General features: G+C 31.6%; 2 protein-coding genes and 2 long non-coding RNA genes across 4 annotated transcripts; 3 read left to right on the top strand and 1 right to left on the bottom strand.

Moving 5' to 3' along the window:
* Positions 1-439: 439 nt before the first annotated feature.
* LOC123658457 (ubiquitin domain-containing protein 2) lies at positions 440-5,087 on the bottom strand. Its single transcript, XM_045593878.1, has 5 exons — positions 4,881-5,087; positions 4,531-4,811; positions 2,384-2,581; positions 1,452-1,629; positions 440-575 (listed from the first exon to the last, which is right to left on the bottom strand). Exons 1-4 carry the CDS (start codon positions 4,960-4,962, stop codon positions 1,462-1,464), a joined length of 729 nt encoding a protein of 242 aa, XP_045449834.1. The 5' UTR covers positions 4,963-5,087; the 3' UTR covers positions 440-575; positions 1,452-1,461.
* A 2,401-nt stretch (positions 5,088-7,488) lies between these two features.
* On the top strand, positions 7,489-7,812 carry LOC123658174. Its single transcript, XR_006743845.1, has 2 exons — positions 7,489-7,521; positions 7,744-7,812. It is a non-coding gene; the product is annotated as an uncharacterized LOC123658174 (long non-coding RNA).
* A 177-nt stretch (positions 7,813-7,989) lies between these two features.
* On the top strand, positions 7,990-9,429 carry LOC123658539. The gene is made up of 2 exons (XR_006743905.1): positions 7,990-8,191; positions 9,355-9,429. It is a non-coding gene; the product is annotated as an uncharacterized LOC123658539 (long non-coding RNA).
* A 5,160-nt stretch (positions 9,430-14,589) lies between these two features.
* LOC123658415 (alpha-ketoglutarate-dependent dioxygenase alkB homolog 6) lies at positions 14,590-16,288 on the top strand. The gene is made up of 3 exons (XM_045593840.1): positions 14,590-14,647; positions 14,957-15,017; positions 15,495-16,288. Exons 2-3 carry the CDS (start codon positions 14,973-14,975, stop codon positions 16,134-16,136), a joined length of 687 nt encoding a protein of 228 aa, XP_045449796.1. The 5' UTR covers positions 14,590-14,647; positions 14,957-14,972; the 3' UTR covers positions 16,137-16,288.
* The last annotated feature ends 132 nt before the right edge of the window (positions 16,289-16,420 follow it).

A 16,420-nucleotide genomic window follows, 5' to 3' on the forward strand; every position in this document is an offset into this window, starting at 1 on the left:
TGTCAATTTATATCATATGCTTAGAGACGGGTAACATTAAAAATCTTATTCCGAGTTAATAATTTAAACATTTGGCTGAAAAAGCTTTTTTAACAGAACAGATTATACAAAATAGAAATCAGTAATCATTTTTAGCAAAATAAATTACAAATTTACATATTCTTAGAAGTAATAATAAAAAGGCAGTGGAGAACGGACGGACGAAGACTAAATTATAATATATGCTTTTGATATTGTTAACTTTATTATGATAATACAATATACATATTAATTTAATACGTTTTTATTTGTTTTTATTTTCTGTTTCAGAGAGATCTCGAAAAGAGATCTTTCATTAATTTATTGTTACTTGAAGATGATATTAAAAATATATTTATGATGAAAGTCACTATTAAAATTAAGCTTCACTATTACATATTATTTAAACTTTTTGGTAAAATCGGCTTTTTTTATAGAAAATGTGCGCGTAGATCCAGCAATTTAATTTTTTTTATCTTTTTTTATTTTATATCCGGTTATCCTTCTCATAGTACTATTTAGAATGAGCGCCAGTCTCGGTGGTGAGGACGTAATTTCTGGAAGAAAATTGAATTCTATTGCATTTTGATATAAAATTAGGCGTCTTAGGCGGGAATAAGTCAGGTCAGTCAGTCCAGGTTGTTATCATGTACACCTGATAGCGATCGTTACTCAGAGTAGGGAATATATCCGCCAACAAACATTGGAGCAGCGTGGTAGATTAAGCTCCAGTCCTTCTCCTACTTAGAGGAAAAAGCCTACTAAACATCTTTTGAGGAATTTAAGAAGTGCACATACATATATCTATGTAGAAGCACTATTCGTTAGAGTTTAAAAAAAATTAGATTAACTTTTAAAATAATTTTATATTTACTGTAAATTGTATATTTTACTGATTGGTCTATATTATGTTAACTAGTTTTGTATCTATTTGCGAAGATCTGTGTAACAATATAAGGCATGCATGTGAATAATTAACGAGAAGGAAATTCATCTTTTGTTCTATTTTAATAATGACCTATTGGCATGTGTGCATGTACATCCCGGCCTGGATAAGTATGCACATACGCTCATCTTTGCATTCACGTGTGTGCGTGTCAAACTTTGTACATGTGCGTACACGTTTTTAGTACGTATGTGTAATTGTGTACGCACATTGCGTACACTCGACAGTTATAGGAGTATCTTAGTACAGATCTGCACACCTGGGCTGTGTGTGAATATGCGTGTGTGCGCATATGTAAGTTTGTACGTGTGTGCGTTTGACACACTCTTCGTGGGCGTTTGCGCGCAAGTTGCCTACACTCGAAAGCTATACGTGTATCTTGGCGCACATAAGTATACACGGGCTGTGTGTGTGTGTGTGTGTGTGTGTGTGTGTGTGTGTGTGTGTGTGTGTGTGTGTGTGTGTGTGTGTGTGTGTGTGTGCTCACCTCCTGGCGACTAGCTGGGCGGCGCGGGGGCGGGGGCGGGGGCGGCGTCGTCTGGCGCCACGATCACCTGCACGACGTAGCCGGGCGTCACGCGCGCCTCCTCCACCAGCAGGCGGTCGCCCAGCAGCTTGCCGCCGTAGAACCAGCGCTGCCGCCACGGAGAGATGTTCTCCTGCGCCTGCAAACATTTTATCAGTGGGTTCAGTTTTATGCCACTAGGGGGTGCCAATTGTCGGTGATCTTTTCGCGGCGCACCCTAGGCAACGGGATACACCACTCCGACCAACGACTCACTCGAAGGGAATGCGCTCCCGGTACTGCTCTGACCTAGAACAGAGTGGAACCGTCGAGCGCATACAGGAGGGAAGACTTCTCCGGTGCTCCTAAACACGCCGTCAGATAAAACCTGTAGGCCAGTCCCAAGACTGGCTCGGTAATCATTCTCTCGCTATCCGGTGGGGAGGAAGAAAACCTCTATAAAAAAATTACCGAGCGTCTCAAGAGGCGACACAGAGCGGAGGAATACATGGTTCTGCTGAGGCCGGTAGATTTCTTGTCGGATTGAGCTCGACGTCAGAATCCTGGAGTGCACTTCAAGTGTATGGGTATCGGGCACTTTCACCCGACATGTCCGACTGCAGTTGTCTTTAGCAGACAGCTACCGGTGCGGCCGGTGGTGCACTTGGTCTGTACATTCACTGGGGCGCAAAACTGCGCGGTCTATGTCAGTGGTACAGTAAGAGTTTACCCATAAAGAGTACAAGTACTCACGTGAAACTCGGCCTCGCAGTGCGCGATGGTGTTCTTGGAGCAGACAGATAGGTCGCTGTCGGGCCCGGCGGTGGAGAGGAGCAGGCGCAGAGTTTTTTGCTAGCAATGGACTGTGACACAGAGAGGTGACAGTACGATGGGAGTAAAGAGGGTATACTCACGTGAAGCTTGGCCTTGCAGTGTGCGATGGTGTTCTTGGAGCTCACGGGCAGGTCGCGGTCGGGCCCGCCGGTGGACAGTCGCAGGCGCAGTGCCAGCGCCGCACCGCCCTCCACCGGCTCCGAGCACTCCGCAGGGGACTCGCGCCCGTGGGCCTCCTTCACCATGTTGATGGGAGCCGATAGGCAGTAAATCGGCACCTGGGCAAACCACTCTCACTGCATCTTCTCGATTGATTCAGTTTGTAACATTCGATTGCGGGACCTTTGTCTTCATGCACGAGAAAGGTCGGGCTTTAATTCACCACGTTGCCCCAACGGTCAGCGGGTTATGGCGGGGAGAGACCGGTCTTTTTGGCGAAAATTCAAGCATATGAATTAAAGGTCAACCTTAGCGTGGCTATCTAATAATGCGTTTTTACTTGACAATTTTTTCGTCAACCTACGTTGTATTATATAGCATAACTTTTTAATGGGTATAGAGGGATGAGGAACAGGGTGTAGTTCCTCATCCACCATTGAAAAGGGAGTATTCTCCGACCAGATGTGTGTTGCGTCTGGTGGGCTACTGCCCATCGGTTGTTGTTGGGTTCTTGTATATATGTTCAATCACTCGGATAACTTCAATATCGCGATGTAGGATACGTCAGTTTTTGTTTAGTTCGTATATGGCGAGATAGATGTCGCTACAGGTGTACCAAACCAACTCAGAAATATTTCGTGGCTAAATGTCTAACTTGAAGACTATATTGCTGTACGGTTGCGAGACGTGAAGGGTTAACAAAGACATCACGCAACGCATTCAGATCTTCATCAACAGATGTCTTAGGCAGATTCTCGGTAACGTGGTCCGAACATTTTTAAATAAAGAATTAGTCATAAAGTGCATCTGGGCTTGGATTGGATACACCCTAAGAAGAGCATCCGACCACATTTATGGTAAGCCCTGGAATTGACACCTGGGAAAAGGAAAAATGGCCGTCCTAAGCACACTTGGGGACGTGTCACGTTTCGTGACAGCACTACTGAAGGCGATCGGACTGACGTGGTCTTAACAAAGCGGATCTGTATAGAATATGTATGTATTTACTTATATGTATATTATAGTGAGTATGTATATGTTTATGTATAAAGTATATTAGTATTTCGGTATGTATCTTTATATGTATTTTATTATTGTTATATTATTAGTATATAGCATATTAATTTTTTTTTTTAATATATATAAATTTTATTATCTTTTATTTATAAATTTTATTGATGTTTTTTTCTTCTTTTAAATAAATACTTCTTGCACTGTTTGCCTCACTACATGAAACACTTACTCATGACCATGGGTTAACTGGAAGAAATCTCTTTCAGAGATAACTCCACCTTTGCAATAAACCTTACTATTGTTTTATATTCCTATATGTATTTCTGATTGCAATAAAGTATATATAAATATAAAAAAATTTATACAACTAGGTCGGTAAACAAACGTACGGCTCGCCTGATGGTAAGCGATTACCATTGCTTACAGATAGCTGCGACACCAGAAGCATGACAAAGCTGTAAGCTAAATTTTTTACGTGATGCAAAGATTCAGCAACTTTCCGTACATATGCAAGACTGTTTGAATTAAATTGGTAATAAAACACTTATTGTATTTTGAAACCTCAGTGAGCATCTGAGTAACAATTTAAAATCTACCGATATGCAAAATAGTAATTGTGGAAAGTGATACATCATTATACCCCCATATAATAAAATTGTATCAAAACCAATTCTGTACATAAGTACATACAGATATAATGTGATGAAAACTTGGAAAATTAAGCATTGTGATAAAAATGTCTAGACAGACATTGAGGTTGTGGGTTGTGATATCTCATCACAGTCCCCTCTTCTTGGTGATATTTCATGACTTTTTTCCAAGCCCCTCATTTCGAGCCTCACATGATGAAACAATTGTCATAGATTTGTATTGATATTAAATCATATAGTTCAAAAAATACAATGATTTACTGTCGACTTGTATGAACAATTTTTAAAACATATGACTTATTAACAGCATAAAATACATTGTAATGCGTTTGTTTATCTTGTGTTGTCTTATTACATATAAATATGTTTGTATTTATAAACGGAATAATTGAGTTATTTATTACCTGATATCTGGTTCCCCACTCATCGTAGCTCTCTGTCAAGTAGCCGTTTGGCACAGAAACACTAGCGCCATCAAGTATCGCCTGAGCGAGCTGAAAGTCCATGGCCTCGGCCGCCACCGCTGCTGCTCTCAACGCGTCCCAGATCTCCTTGCGGCCCTCGAACGCCGGAGCGGTGTCCCAAAACTCATCTCGTTTACTTCTCAACTGGCCTTCCGTCAACGGCACGTCTGATTTCCACCGTATCGTCTCGTGGCACAGGGACTGATTCTTCCGCAGACCGCCTAAAACAAAGGTGGCTTTAGTCAGCCCCACTCGCACCTCTCCACGGCGACAGACATTCGCTGACCTACCCGAATTAGGCCGCGACACGGTCCCCGACGACTCCTCTATGGGCCCGCTCCTGCTTCTAGTTATTCCTATGCACCCGCCCATCGTGATCACATTCTACAGTCGCCCATTTATAAAATATTTACAAAAAAATTATTAACAAATAACATTATATCGCCTGTCCGATTCTGTCAAAAAGATAGCTGTATATGTTTTGTTATCGCATTACAATGAAGTAAACGTCATTACGAAATGTTTCTTAAAAGCATTGAAAAATAAAATAAAAGACAAAGCATTAATATAAAAGAAAAAAATAAGTATTTGAATATTTTATTTAAACTTTGTTTTTTATCTAATAAACTGGTAATATTTTTTTAATTTACGCTTAAAATATAGGTTACCTAATTTACAATAACTAAACGCAAATATCATAATATTTATCAGACAATTAAAATTTGAAAACTTTTTAACTACGAAATAGAACACTAGTTTTTCTTAATCCGCGTTTTCAACTGTGCACTAATTTTCCTTATTTTTGTTCGATAAAAATAAAGTAAAATTTATTGTAAAAATTTAACCAATAGTAGTTTTTTTATACAAACTGTTTTCTCAATTGCACGTAGTCTATCAAATATCAATGTTTGTATTTTGTATTCGATATGGTATTCGATTTATTGGTTGCTTTCCAATTACACAAAAAGTGACGCTGGGTAACGCAGTATTCGACGAAGTGCTTTCCATTAACGACACTGTCCAACGTTATTGTATTACGCTGCTGAATAATTGAAAAAGTCGCGTTTGGTAGTGTTTTACCCAATACAATGAATATAATTGTGTTTGCTCGCAAACGAAAAAAAAACCGACTTCAATTACATGGACGAGTAATACAACGTAGATCAACGAAAAAATAGTCAAGTAACTACGCGTTATCAAAGATTACTCAAAAAGTAGTTATCAGATCTCGATAAAATTTATATTTCACCATTTTGTCGATTTAATTAAAAATTATCAAAATCGGTACACCCAGGAAAAAGTTATTACGGATTTTCGAGAGTTTCCCTCGATTTCTATGGGATCCCATCATCAGATCCCGATTTCCTTATCATGGTACCAAACTAGGGATATCCCCTTTCCAACAAAAAAAGAATTATCAAAATCGGTACATCCAGTAGAAAGTTATGCGGCATAATACAACGTAGGTCAACGAAAAAAGCGGCAAGTAAAAACGCATTATTAGATATAACTCGAAAAGTAGTAGTTAGATCGCAAAAAAATTTAAATAGGACCAATTGACACACACCACCTTTAGATTAAAAAAAGATTTGTCGAAATCGGTCTACCCGGTCAAAAGTTCTTATGTAACATACATAAAAAAAAAAAATACAGTCGAAATGAGAACCTCAATAATTTATCTAAAAATAAAAAAATAAAAGACTACCCTTAATATTTAGGGGGATGAAAAGTAGATGTTGCTCGATTCTCAGACCTACCCGATATGCACACAAAATTTTATGAGAAACGATCAAGCCATTTCGAAGGAGTTTAACTACAAACACCGCAACACGAGATTTTATATATTAGATTTACATAAAATAACCTCTGAATTAATAAACGTTATTTTAAGAGTAATGTTATTACATACATTTTAAATTTCTTTATAGTACTTAAATTATTCTTCGATAAAACGCCTGCTCAGACTCAGCCACAAATATATTTGGCTCGGCTACTTAATGTTTATATTTGATTGATTCTATAAAACTTACTTTAAAAGTTTAGTCTTGGTTTGTTGAAATAGCTTTTATTAATCAAAATAATTATTATTATAAATATTTATTTATAAAATAATTATTTATTTAACTGCGAATTGTAAAAATAGGTACTAATACTTATTGAAAGGTTATGTTTGTAAATTAAATAAATATTAATTAGGACAGATGAAACTGCTCTCGAGTGTTGATTTCAGACACTACACTGGTCCATTACATTAAAGATTAAACCACGATTAAACCATAGATAAAATTTTTCTTTAATCACTGGATTAAACCGTCTAACACATGTCAATGTCAATGTCAAAAGTCAATATTTGGCAGTATTGTGTTCATGTCCTGCAGTAGGGCGACACTTTTTTTGCTATACTTTGTATACCAAACTTGAATTTTTATATAAATTGGCAAAATTGTACGTCAAAATGAAAAAATCTAAACGTCGGAAACGTCGTAATTGTCAAATTTTGACTCGAACAATTATTTCCTAACCGCCATATTATATTGCAACCACCGAGTAACCACTCCCGGAATTTTGGATTTTTAGTTTTTTCTGCATATATATTTTCTGAGCCCTAATACTTTATTGTGAGAATATTATTCGTCGCTTCTAGGGATTTACTATGGGTTTGTATTTGAACCTGAATCATTGGTCTTTTTGGTCGAACGAAGTAATTTTGCTTTTGAAAATAAGTTCTTAATATCTATATCAACAGAAAATAATAGTATTTTATAGTTATACCTATATTTTTATTACTTATACTATATTTTTCTGTTTTCATTCCTTTAGAAAATACAGTGAAACGTAATGTGAGATATCAAAAATGTACTATTTGTCTAAAGAGGACCCCTGGACTGGAGCTAACGTATTTTTGAAGAAGTTTCCACTTGATCCAGATCGGTATAACTATGCTAAATATTACTATGCTCTGTGGTGTTAACAATAGAACAATACAATATTTAAATAAATTCTACTTAAAATCTTTATAACAGTAAATAGCTAACTGTAGTAATAAAGTAACATTAAAGTATTATACATACTTATGTATACTAGAAAACTAGTTGTAGACTATGTAAAATTTAAACTTTTAATTTAAATTGACGATTAAAATTCTACTCTCAGGTGTCATTCTTGGGTCAAAGCAGTTGGGAATGAAGACTGCTTACATACCCGTTAAAAAATTGCATGAAATTAAATATTTGTGTGGATATCACTTTGAAAAAAAGTATTTTATTACAAAGGGGAATAGATTAATTAAAAATGCTATTCCAACATTAAATTTGCGACAACCATTGGATGACAGTCTTTTGGTAGATTTTCCTTTATATGGTGAAGAAAAAGAAAAATCTCAAGTCTTGAAAGGTGCAAATTTTTTTTATATGTTTATGATAATTATAAATTACATTACAATTATTTTTTCTCGATGTTCTTGTTTAGCTATTTGTCTAGCCTTATTTCTGGTTCATAATATGCTAATTGATGTTTATGATAAATTCTTTTTTATTTTCTAGTTTTCAAGATATAACAAATTCAGAGAATGTGCAATGGAATGAAAATATTTTATCTAAAAGTGAGTAAACTACTTTATTACTGTACAACTATATTTATTTGTTATGTTATTAGAAGTAACAAGTGTTTTTAAGAGGTATAGCATCTTGTTAGTTCATGTTTGGTTATGTAATATATTTTTAATGATGGATAAAATTAAGATTTTTATTGTTAATTAAATGAACTTACTTGTAATTTTAATAACTTGCTGTTGCAAGTCTTATACATTTTTAATAAATGACAAAAAGTTTTCTTGAAAACAATGTCTTGTTTCGAAAACTCTGTCTTACTAAGTATGTGCTGGAAATTTAAAAAAAAAAATAAAGATGAGATTATATAAAAGTCTTACAAATGTTCACAATTGTACTGTATAGAAAAAGATAATTTTTAAATATATTTTGTACTGATAATGGCAGTACAATCTCAGTTGTAATAAATATCATATAATAGATTATTGTTAGTCAATGTTCTAAAAAATCATCTGACATATATTTAATTTATTTTTTATACATTTACCTAGATAATATTGGCCCTTAGATATCAGATATCTAAGGCTGATTGATATACATATCGCTGATAAAATGAGAGATATATGTAAAACACTTTGTGAGAATCTTTAATATCTTTTAACACATATATGCAACGATTCACAACATATGATACAAATGATCCAATGCAGTATAAGATTTTTAGTTTTATTTTTCTATAAAATGATTATGAATAACACCTTCGGAAAATAATCATTTTCATCTTCTATATAACAAGATAAGTAATCATTAACTTTAATTTTAAAATAAAAATAATTTCATATCAAATATACTATTAGTATAAAGCTGAAGAGTTTGTTTTCTTGAACGTGCTAATCTCTGGACTTACTGGACCAATTTGAATTTTTTTCAGTATTTGATAGCCCATTTATCAAGGAAGGCTAGGGCTATAGGCTATATATTATCACGCAAAGACCAATAAGAGTGGAGCACCAATGAAGAATGTTTCAAAATCGGATTTTTTCCTTCTGAGACCTTCCCCAGCTAGCCCAAAGTCCACGCGGACAAAGTTGGGGGTAGAAGCTAGTAGAAAATAAAATTCAAATAATTTAAGTGTGAGTAAATAATGGAAAATGTAAAAAAAATTAACAAATAATAGATACTAGATATATTTAGATATTGTACTACTATTTTTCAGATGCTGAATACAGCTTTCTCCCTTTGCCCTCTACTTCGCAGGCACCACAAGGACTTACTTTTGAAAAAACACTAGGTAAGAATAACAAATGAAAATTTCACATTTTTGATTACATAAAACATTAACAAGTAACATGTCTACTATAAGCATATAGCTAACTAGCATTTAATTTTATGACACAAGTTCACTTTATTATATAAAATATTTCTCTAACTGTATATGTTACTACATAGATAATTATAAGCAACTAAAACCTTTTTATGTATTAATTTTTTTTTAAATGTTTATTTGTCTCAAAATTGAATTTTATACATTTAGATGAGTAGCCTGTTATTCCAGTTGTGCTGGTTCTATTTTCTGCTCCGGGGGTTGTAGGTTCGATTCCTGCCTGAGTCTGGGTGTATTACTATACATAATTATGTTATAATTTATATATATATATATATATACATACATACATACATATATATGCATGTTGGTTGTTATCTATAAAACAAGTGTTAAGTTGCTTACCTTAGGAAAAGACAACCGTGTGTATGTGGTAAAGATATTTATTTATTATTGTTCACTTTTATCAATGTAATTACAGTTTCCCAGAAAGAATCAGTAGAAAAAGTTCCTGTTTGCAACTATGAAAGAATTGTGGGAAAACCTAATAGAAATAGAGGTATAATTTTCAACAATCTTTTAATGTAGCAAAGAACGTAATTCAATATAGTTCTTTGTAGCCTACTCCTTTTTAAATTATTTTTATTGAAATTATTTTCAAATCATAATTTACAACTTCAACTACAAGGGATTAAGTTGTGGTAGTTATTAATGTAGTTATGTGGTAGACTATGTAAATAGTAGTAGTTAGTATCTATCCATAATATCTATATATATATATATATATATATATATATATATATATATATATATATATATACACTGCAGGCTAATATATAATGCCAATATATGTATATATGCCCTGAATATTGTTATAAAGAAAAAAAAAACATTCTGTTGCACATAACATTTATTACTATTACAGTGTGTTAGTTTAATACATTAATATAATTCTATGAAAATAAAGCTAATCCGAAGTGGTCTCCATTGGCTGCAATACACTTAAAAGTTGAGGCCAGTTATTAATAGAAGCACACACTCTTTCTATGGGAAAATTATTTATTTCATTATACCTATGAATAGCCCGGTACACATTTGACTAATATCAAGCATATGAGAGTCAAATCAATTTTTAATTATACTGCTTCAATAATTTACATTTTATAAATCAAAAGTTTGCTTAGTTTTGTTAAATATGCATTAACATTAATGTTTAACAGTTTCATTTATCTATATTTTATACATTTATATATATATATTTCGATATTATACTATTAAAGTATAGTATAGTTTAAAAAATAGAATGACAAAATAATTTATTTAGATATAGCTCTTTCCTTAGTAATCAAATACGTATATTTTATTGTTATAATATTTCAAGTAAATTGAAGAAAAAGGGAAAAAAATAATAATTACATTCAATGATTCCAATTGTGTCATGAAATGGGCATTCCTTTGTCGTATACTTGTGTTATTATTTAAAGCAAAATTAAATACATATTAAACTGTAACGATCACTAATAAAATATATCAATATTAGCATTGTTTAATATTGAAATAAAAATAATAAATGTATCTTAATATAATAAAAGCAATAAATTATTTTATAATATTATTTTAAGTAAAAATTTATGAAATTAAAGGAATAGATCACATTATACATAATATTGTATACTTTCAACAAAAAAATGTATATATAATAACAGGATTTTTTTTAAATTTCAGATTCTTCATTAACTGAACGTGAGAAGATCCTGCTGAGTCATTTGACTCAAACTAAATTAAGCTTAAAGCGTTTGGCAGTCGAAATGCGAACTGTGAGGAAGACACAAATAAATTGTTTGTAGCTTATAACGATATTAGCGGGGTCCGCACTGACATGCCTAATAGAAATAATAATGATGACATTCAAGTTGTTGATGAGATATTTTATCCTGTTTTGTCTTTGCCCAATGAAATCGATTTCTTTTTATATGAAAATGATTTATGTAACTTTTTGGAGCAGCCAGTAGTATATGTTAGTGGTTATTTAGCTGCAAAATTATTAGATAGAACGAAATGTCAGAAATGTAAAGATTCGTTAAAAGTTGATAAACCAGTAGACGACTTAAACAATTATATTAGTTTTAAAGAATGTTGGAAAGATTCGAGCTCATTGTGCTTTCCTTCTAAACCTTTATGTCATTTTGTAAACAAGAGCCAAATTCATTTCAAAGCTATTATATCGCAGGACTTACAAATTAAAAATATAAAGCAGTAGACTAGTTTGCAATTAAGTAATGAGCATTTTATAGAAAAAAACAAATCAATTAATTCATAATCTTTGTTTATTATTCATTAGAAAATCTTATTCATTAGAAAATCATGTAAAGACAAAAATATACAATTAGAATAATGTGATCAAGACAAAGCTTAGATAAAAACTTTTAAGATTCTTGTTGAATATTTATATTTATATTGTCAGTACTATAAAACAATGTTTGTAGAAAACATCCATGTTGGCAGTTCTTCTTCACATCTAATGTCTTTGCAATGTTTTTTGTTTTCCAAGTTTTTAAATGTGTATATTTTAGCTTAGAAACAAAAAAAAAAAAATTCCGCTGTGGCTTCGCCCACATAGATTACGCGATTTTCGCTATTTCGTTTTCTCCCATAATCCGCTGTTCGTTTATCCACATACCATTAAATGGCGTACATGGAATTGTAGCATCCCGTGAAAGAATTTTTAAAATCGGTAGTACTTTATGGAATTACCTACTACAAACATTTAATAATACAAAAATAATAATTTAGAAGATTACTCTAAATATGTTCTTATTATGTTTGTAAATCATTATGTTTTTTATCTGTATGCCTAGGATCATTATATAACGCTTTTCAGAATTGTTTTTACTTAGATAATATCTGTAAATATGTTTATGTTATGTTTGTTTGTTATTTACTGTATGTCGGATCGTTACATATGTAACGTTTAAAAATTTTAGATTTTTGTGAATATGTTATGGGTCAAATTCATCGTCTTGGTTGTTATTGATTGATAATTACTGTTTTGCGAGATCATTTCATTTGTATCACTTTTTAAGAGTTGATTTTTTTGTGACTATGCTACGTTAAGTGTTAAATCATGTTGTTTGTTAATTTTTGATAATTACTATTTGTTACTATTTATGTTGTTTTGTTAATATTTTTTTTATGCTTTAAAATCATCTTTTTTGTTATTGGCTGACAATTACTATTAGAAACTATTTGTTTTGTAAATGTTTGTTATGCTTTTAAATCATCTTTTTTGTTATTGTTACTTACTGTTCCACGGGTTGCAGGTTCGATTCCCGCCTGAGATTGAATGTACTACGTGTATTTATATATTTATATATATATATTATTTCTGTTTATTTATTTCAAAAAATGTAGTCAGTTGCTACCTGTAACACAAGCATTAAGTTGCTTAACGTAGGAATATATGACTGTGTGTATGTTATAAGATATTTATTTATTTATATTTATTTATTTTAATTTGTTTTATAAAGAAGTTTATGTTATGTTTGTAAATCATCTATGTTATAAGATTTATATTATATTTATTCATATTTATTGATTTTAATTTGTTTTATAAATAAGTTTATGTTATGCTTGTAAATCATCTATGTTATAAGATATTATATTATACTAGCTGACCGAACTGGCGAACTTCGTATCACCTTATTCTTTTCTGAATAATAACATAATATATCAAAATAAAATATAGCCTATCTTTTATGTTGGATCAAACTGCACACGGTGTTCAAATTTGATTAAAATCGGTTAAGTAGTTTAAGGAGTCCATTGAGGACAAACATTGTGACATGAGATTTATATATATTAAGATTTATTTATTTTAATTTGTTTTGTAAATAAGTTTATGCTTGTAAATCATCTATGTTATAAGATATTATATTATATTTAATTTGTTTTGTAAATAAGTTTATGCTTGTAAATCATCTATGTTATAAGATTTATATTATATTTATTCATATTTATTGATTTTAATTTGTTTTATAAATAAGTTTATGTTATGCTTGTAAATCATCTATGTTATAAGATATTATATTTATTTATTTTAATTTGTTTTGTAAATAAGTTTATGCTTGTAAATCATCTATGTTATAAGAATTATATTATATTTATTTATTTTAATTTGATTTATAAATAAGTTTATGTTACGTTTGTAAATCATCTATGTTATAATTAAATATTAATTAAGATTAATAATTAAGAATTTGTTTTGTTAACATGTTTTTTATGTTTTAAATCATTTAGTTTGTTATTGTTTGATAATTAATAGTTGTTATTATTTGTTTTGTAAAAGTGTTTGTTATTGTTTGATAATTACTATTGTAATTTGTTTTGTAATGGTGGATTAAGCTCCGATCCTTCTCCTACTTGAAGAGTACCTAGAGTGTGCTGAGAGCTGTGGGATGTATCGCAGTATGTTTACGAAAATATAAAATTTGTTTGTTAGCTGTTGTGATCGACATGCCTTCAATAATGTAACTTTTTTGTATAACAACTTTAAATTTGAAAAACTACCGAGAGTTTTGTCCGGCTTTTTTTCCTCTCGGCCTACACTAGGGACATTAGGTTAAATAATTTGTTGTAATATTTATTTTATAAAGCCGATGACATAATAGATAGGTGATGTCTACCGAGACACTAGTGATCAGGGCAAAATAATATGTTTGTAATGTTTAATTGTAACAATTACCTTCATTTTTGTTTAAAATGTAGATTTTTTTTCGCTGGTTAAGTGTAGTAGTACCAAGAAGTTTAGTAGTAGTGTAGTATATACCAAGAAGTTTTAAATATACATTATATATTTACAAAAAAAACCTTTTATTTTAAATAAAATTTATAAAATTAAGAACCCTGTGCCCAAAAAGTGTCGATAATTTTATCGACTAATTTATCGACCTTTTTCCACACTATTATCGATTTCCGGTAGGACAACAGTAACAACACTATGCTTCATTATTACCAATTTAACGAAAAAAATAGAGCTCAACCACAAAGTTGGTACTTAAAGTATAGCAAAACCTTGAACCCGGAGCTCGACCGTGTCTATGGAGTGACACCTCTTTACTTATATACTCTTTGATGTCCTGTGCATACTGCATTGTAGTAAACGAAAAGCGACCGTCGATTTTAAATTGTTGATATAATTTATCAAAATCTATTTTGATTCTAATGTTAATATAAATAAGTTTGGGATTAGGTAGGTCGTATCTATTGAAGAAGTGTTCAATTCAAAACAAAACCTTTGATCAAAACTAAAATCAAACAGATCATGAAGTGACAATTTAATATTTTATTTTTAATATTCCTAAATGATTGTAAGCATTTCTGATTTTAATGTTTAAAAATATATATTTATTTTAATATTTATGTGTTTTATTATAAGAAAGAAAATAAAACTTATCAGCATTCAGTTTTATTTAATTGATAATTTCCTTATTTACAGATAAAATACAATAATTATGATAAGCGACGAGTGTCCTATACAACAGTACAGAGTAGAAACTGTGAGTTGTATTCTTTATTTTTACTTAAATTTTTTTCTTGCAAAAAAATACCTTTTTTTTTTAATTTTCTGAATGCAACATCACTGTTTTTTTTTTAAATTAGAATTCATTCTATAAAAGATGTAGTTTATATCTTTAATTATTGTTTTATTTATTTATTTAGTCAGCGGTTATAATAACTGGTAATTGCCTGTATCCAACTACATCTATTAGTGTTGAAAGATAATAGTTTTTTTTTTCTTCATAAATGCGTCTAATCTGTTCTTAAATAGATTTTTGGTTTTGGCTGTTATTATTTCCTCTGGTAGCTGTTTCGTAATCTCCACAGTGCCCTAGTAAACGTGGATTCCCAATACATACACCTAAAGACCAGTCTATATTGTGTATATTTCGTTCAAGTCCTTTTCTCTCTCTTTGATCTTTCAGGCAAGTTAAGCCAGACTAACCTAACCTAACCTAACCTTGTGTATTTTACAGGTGGACCCAACAGCATATTATGTGTCAGGGTTTATAACCCCCGAGGAGGAAAAATACATTTTATCATACATATATGCTGCACCGAAACCAAAGTGGACCCAACTATCAAATAGAAGGTTGCAGAACTGGGGTGGCATCCCTCACAATAAAGGCATGATAGCTGAAGAAATTCCTCAATGGCTGCAGACATATCTCGACAAAATACACAAATTAAATCTCATGAATGGCAAAAGACCAAACCACGTTTTGGTTAATGAATACTTGCCAGGACAAGGCATTCTTCCACATTTAGATGGATCGTTATTCTATCCTACGATAACGACAATTTCTGTCGGTTCACATACAGTATTAAAGTTCTTACAACCTGCTTCTGATGAATGTATGTCGTTGAAACCAGTGTTCTCATTTCTGTTGGAACCTAGAAGCTTACTTGTCTTACAAGATAAACTGTTTAGCTACTATTTGCATAGTATAGAGGAAGTGAGTGAAGATTTATTAGATGATTCGATAGTGAACTTACATATGTGTTCAGATAAGTACGTCAAAGGTGCGCTGGTTGCACGAGACACGAGGATATCTCTGACAATACGACATGTACCAAAAACAACGACATTCAAAATTAATATTGGTAATAAAAGGTGACGATAGAGTAATGTTTAATGAGTGACGAATGATGATTTTAGAAAATAGTGATTATTCTTGTCATAGACAAGCAATATACAAACCAATTTTTTATTGTAATATTAATATTTAAAAAATAAATGGACATACATTTTGTTATAATTGCAATTATACTTTTTCGTTTTTTTTTTTAAACCTTATTTTTAGTAAAAAATAAGTACAAAACAATGTTAACATATTTAATTTCCATGCCAACCTTTTTTCTATTAAAGTAAAAAAAGAAATTTACAAAAAAACCAGTAAAT

This window comes from Melitaea cinxia, chromosome 12 (genome assembly GCF_905220565.1).
Source record: "Melitaea cinxia chromosome 12, ilMelCinx1.1, whole genome shotgun sequence".
Classification (NCBI taxonomy): domain Eukaryota; kingdom Metazoa; phylum Arthropoda; class Insecta; order Lepidoptera; family Nymphalidae; genus Melitaea; species Melitaea cinxia.

Coding starts and splice junctions, on each gene's coding strand:
- LOC123658457 (XM_045593878.1), bottom strand. CDS start 4,962: ATGGGCGGGTGCATAGGAATAACTAGAAGCAGGAGCGGGCCCATAGAG. Junction 4,812..4,880: donor CGTGTCGCGGCCTAATTCGG/GTAGGTCAGCGA, acceptor CCTTTGTTTTAG/GCGGTCTGCGGAAGAATCAG. Junction 2,582..4,530: donor AGTGGGGAACCAGATATCAG/GTAATAAATAAC, acceptor TGGTTTGCCCAG/GTGCCGATTTACTGCCTATC.
- LOC123658415 (XM_045593840.1), top strand. CDS start 14,973: ATGATAAGCGACGAGTGTCCTATACAACAGTACAGAGTAGAAACT. Junction 15,018..15,494: donor AACAGTACAGAGTAGAAACT/GTGAGTTGTATT, acceptor TGTATTTTACAG/GTGGACCCAACAGCATATTA.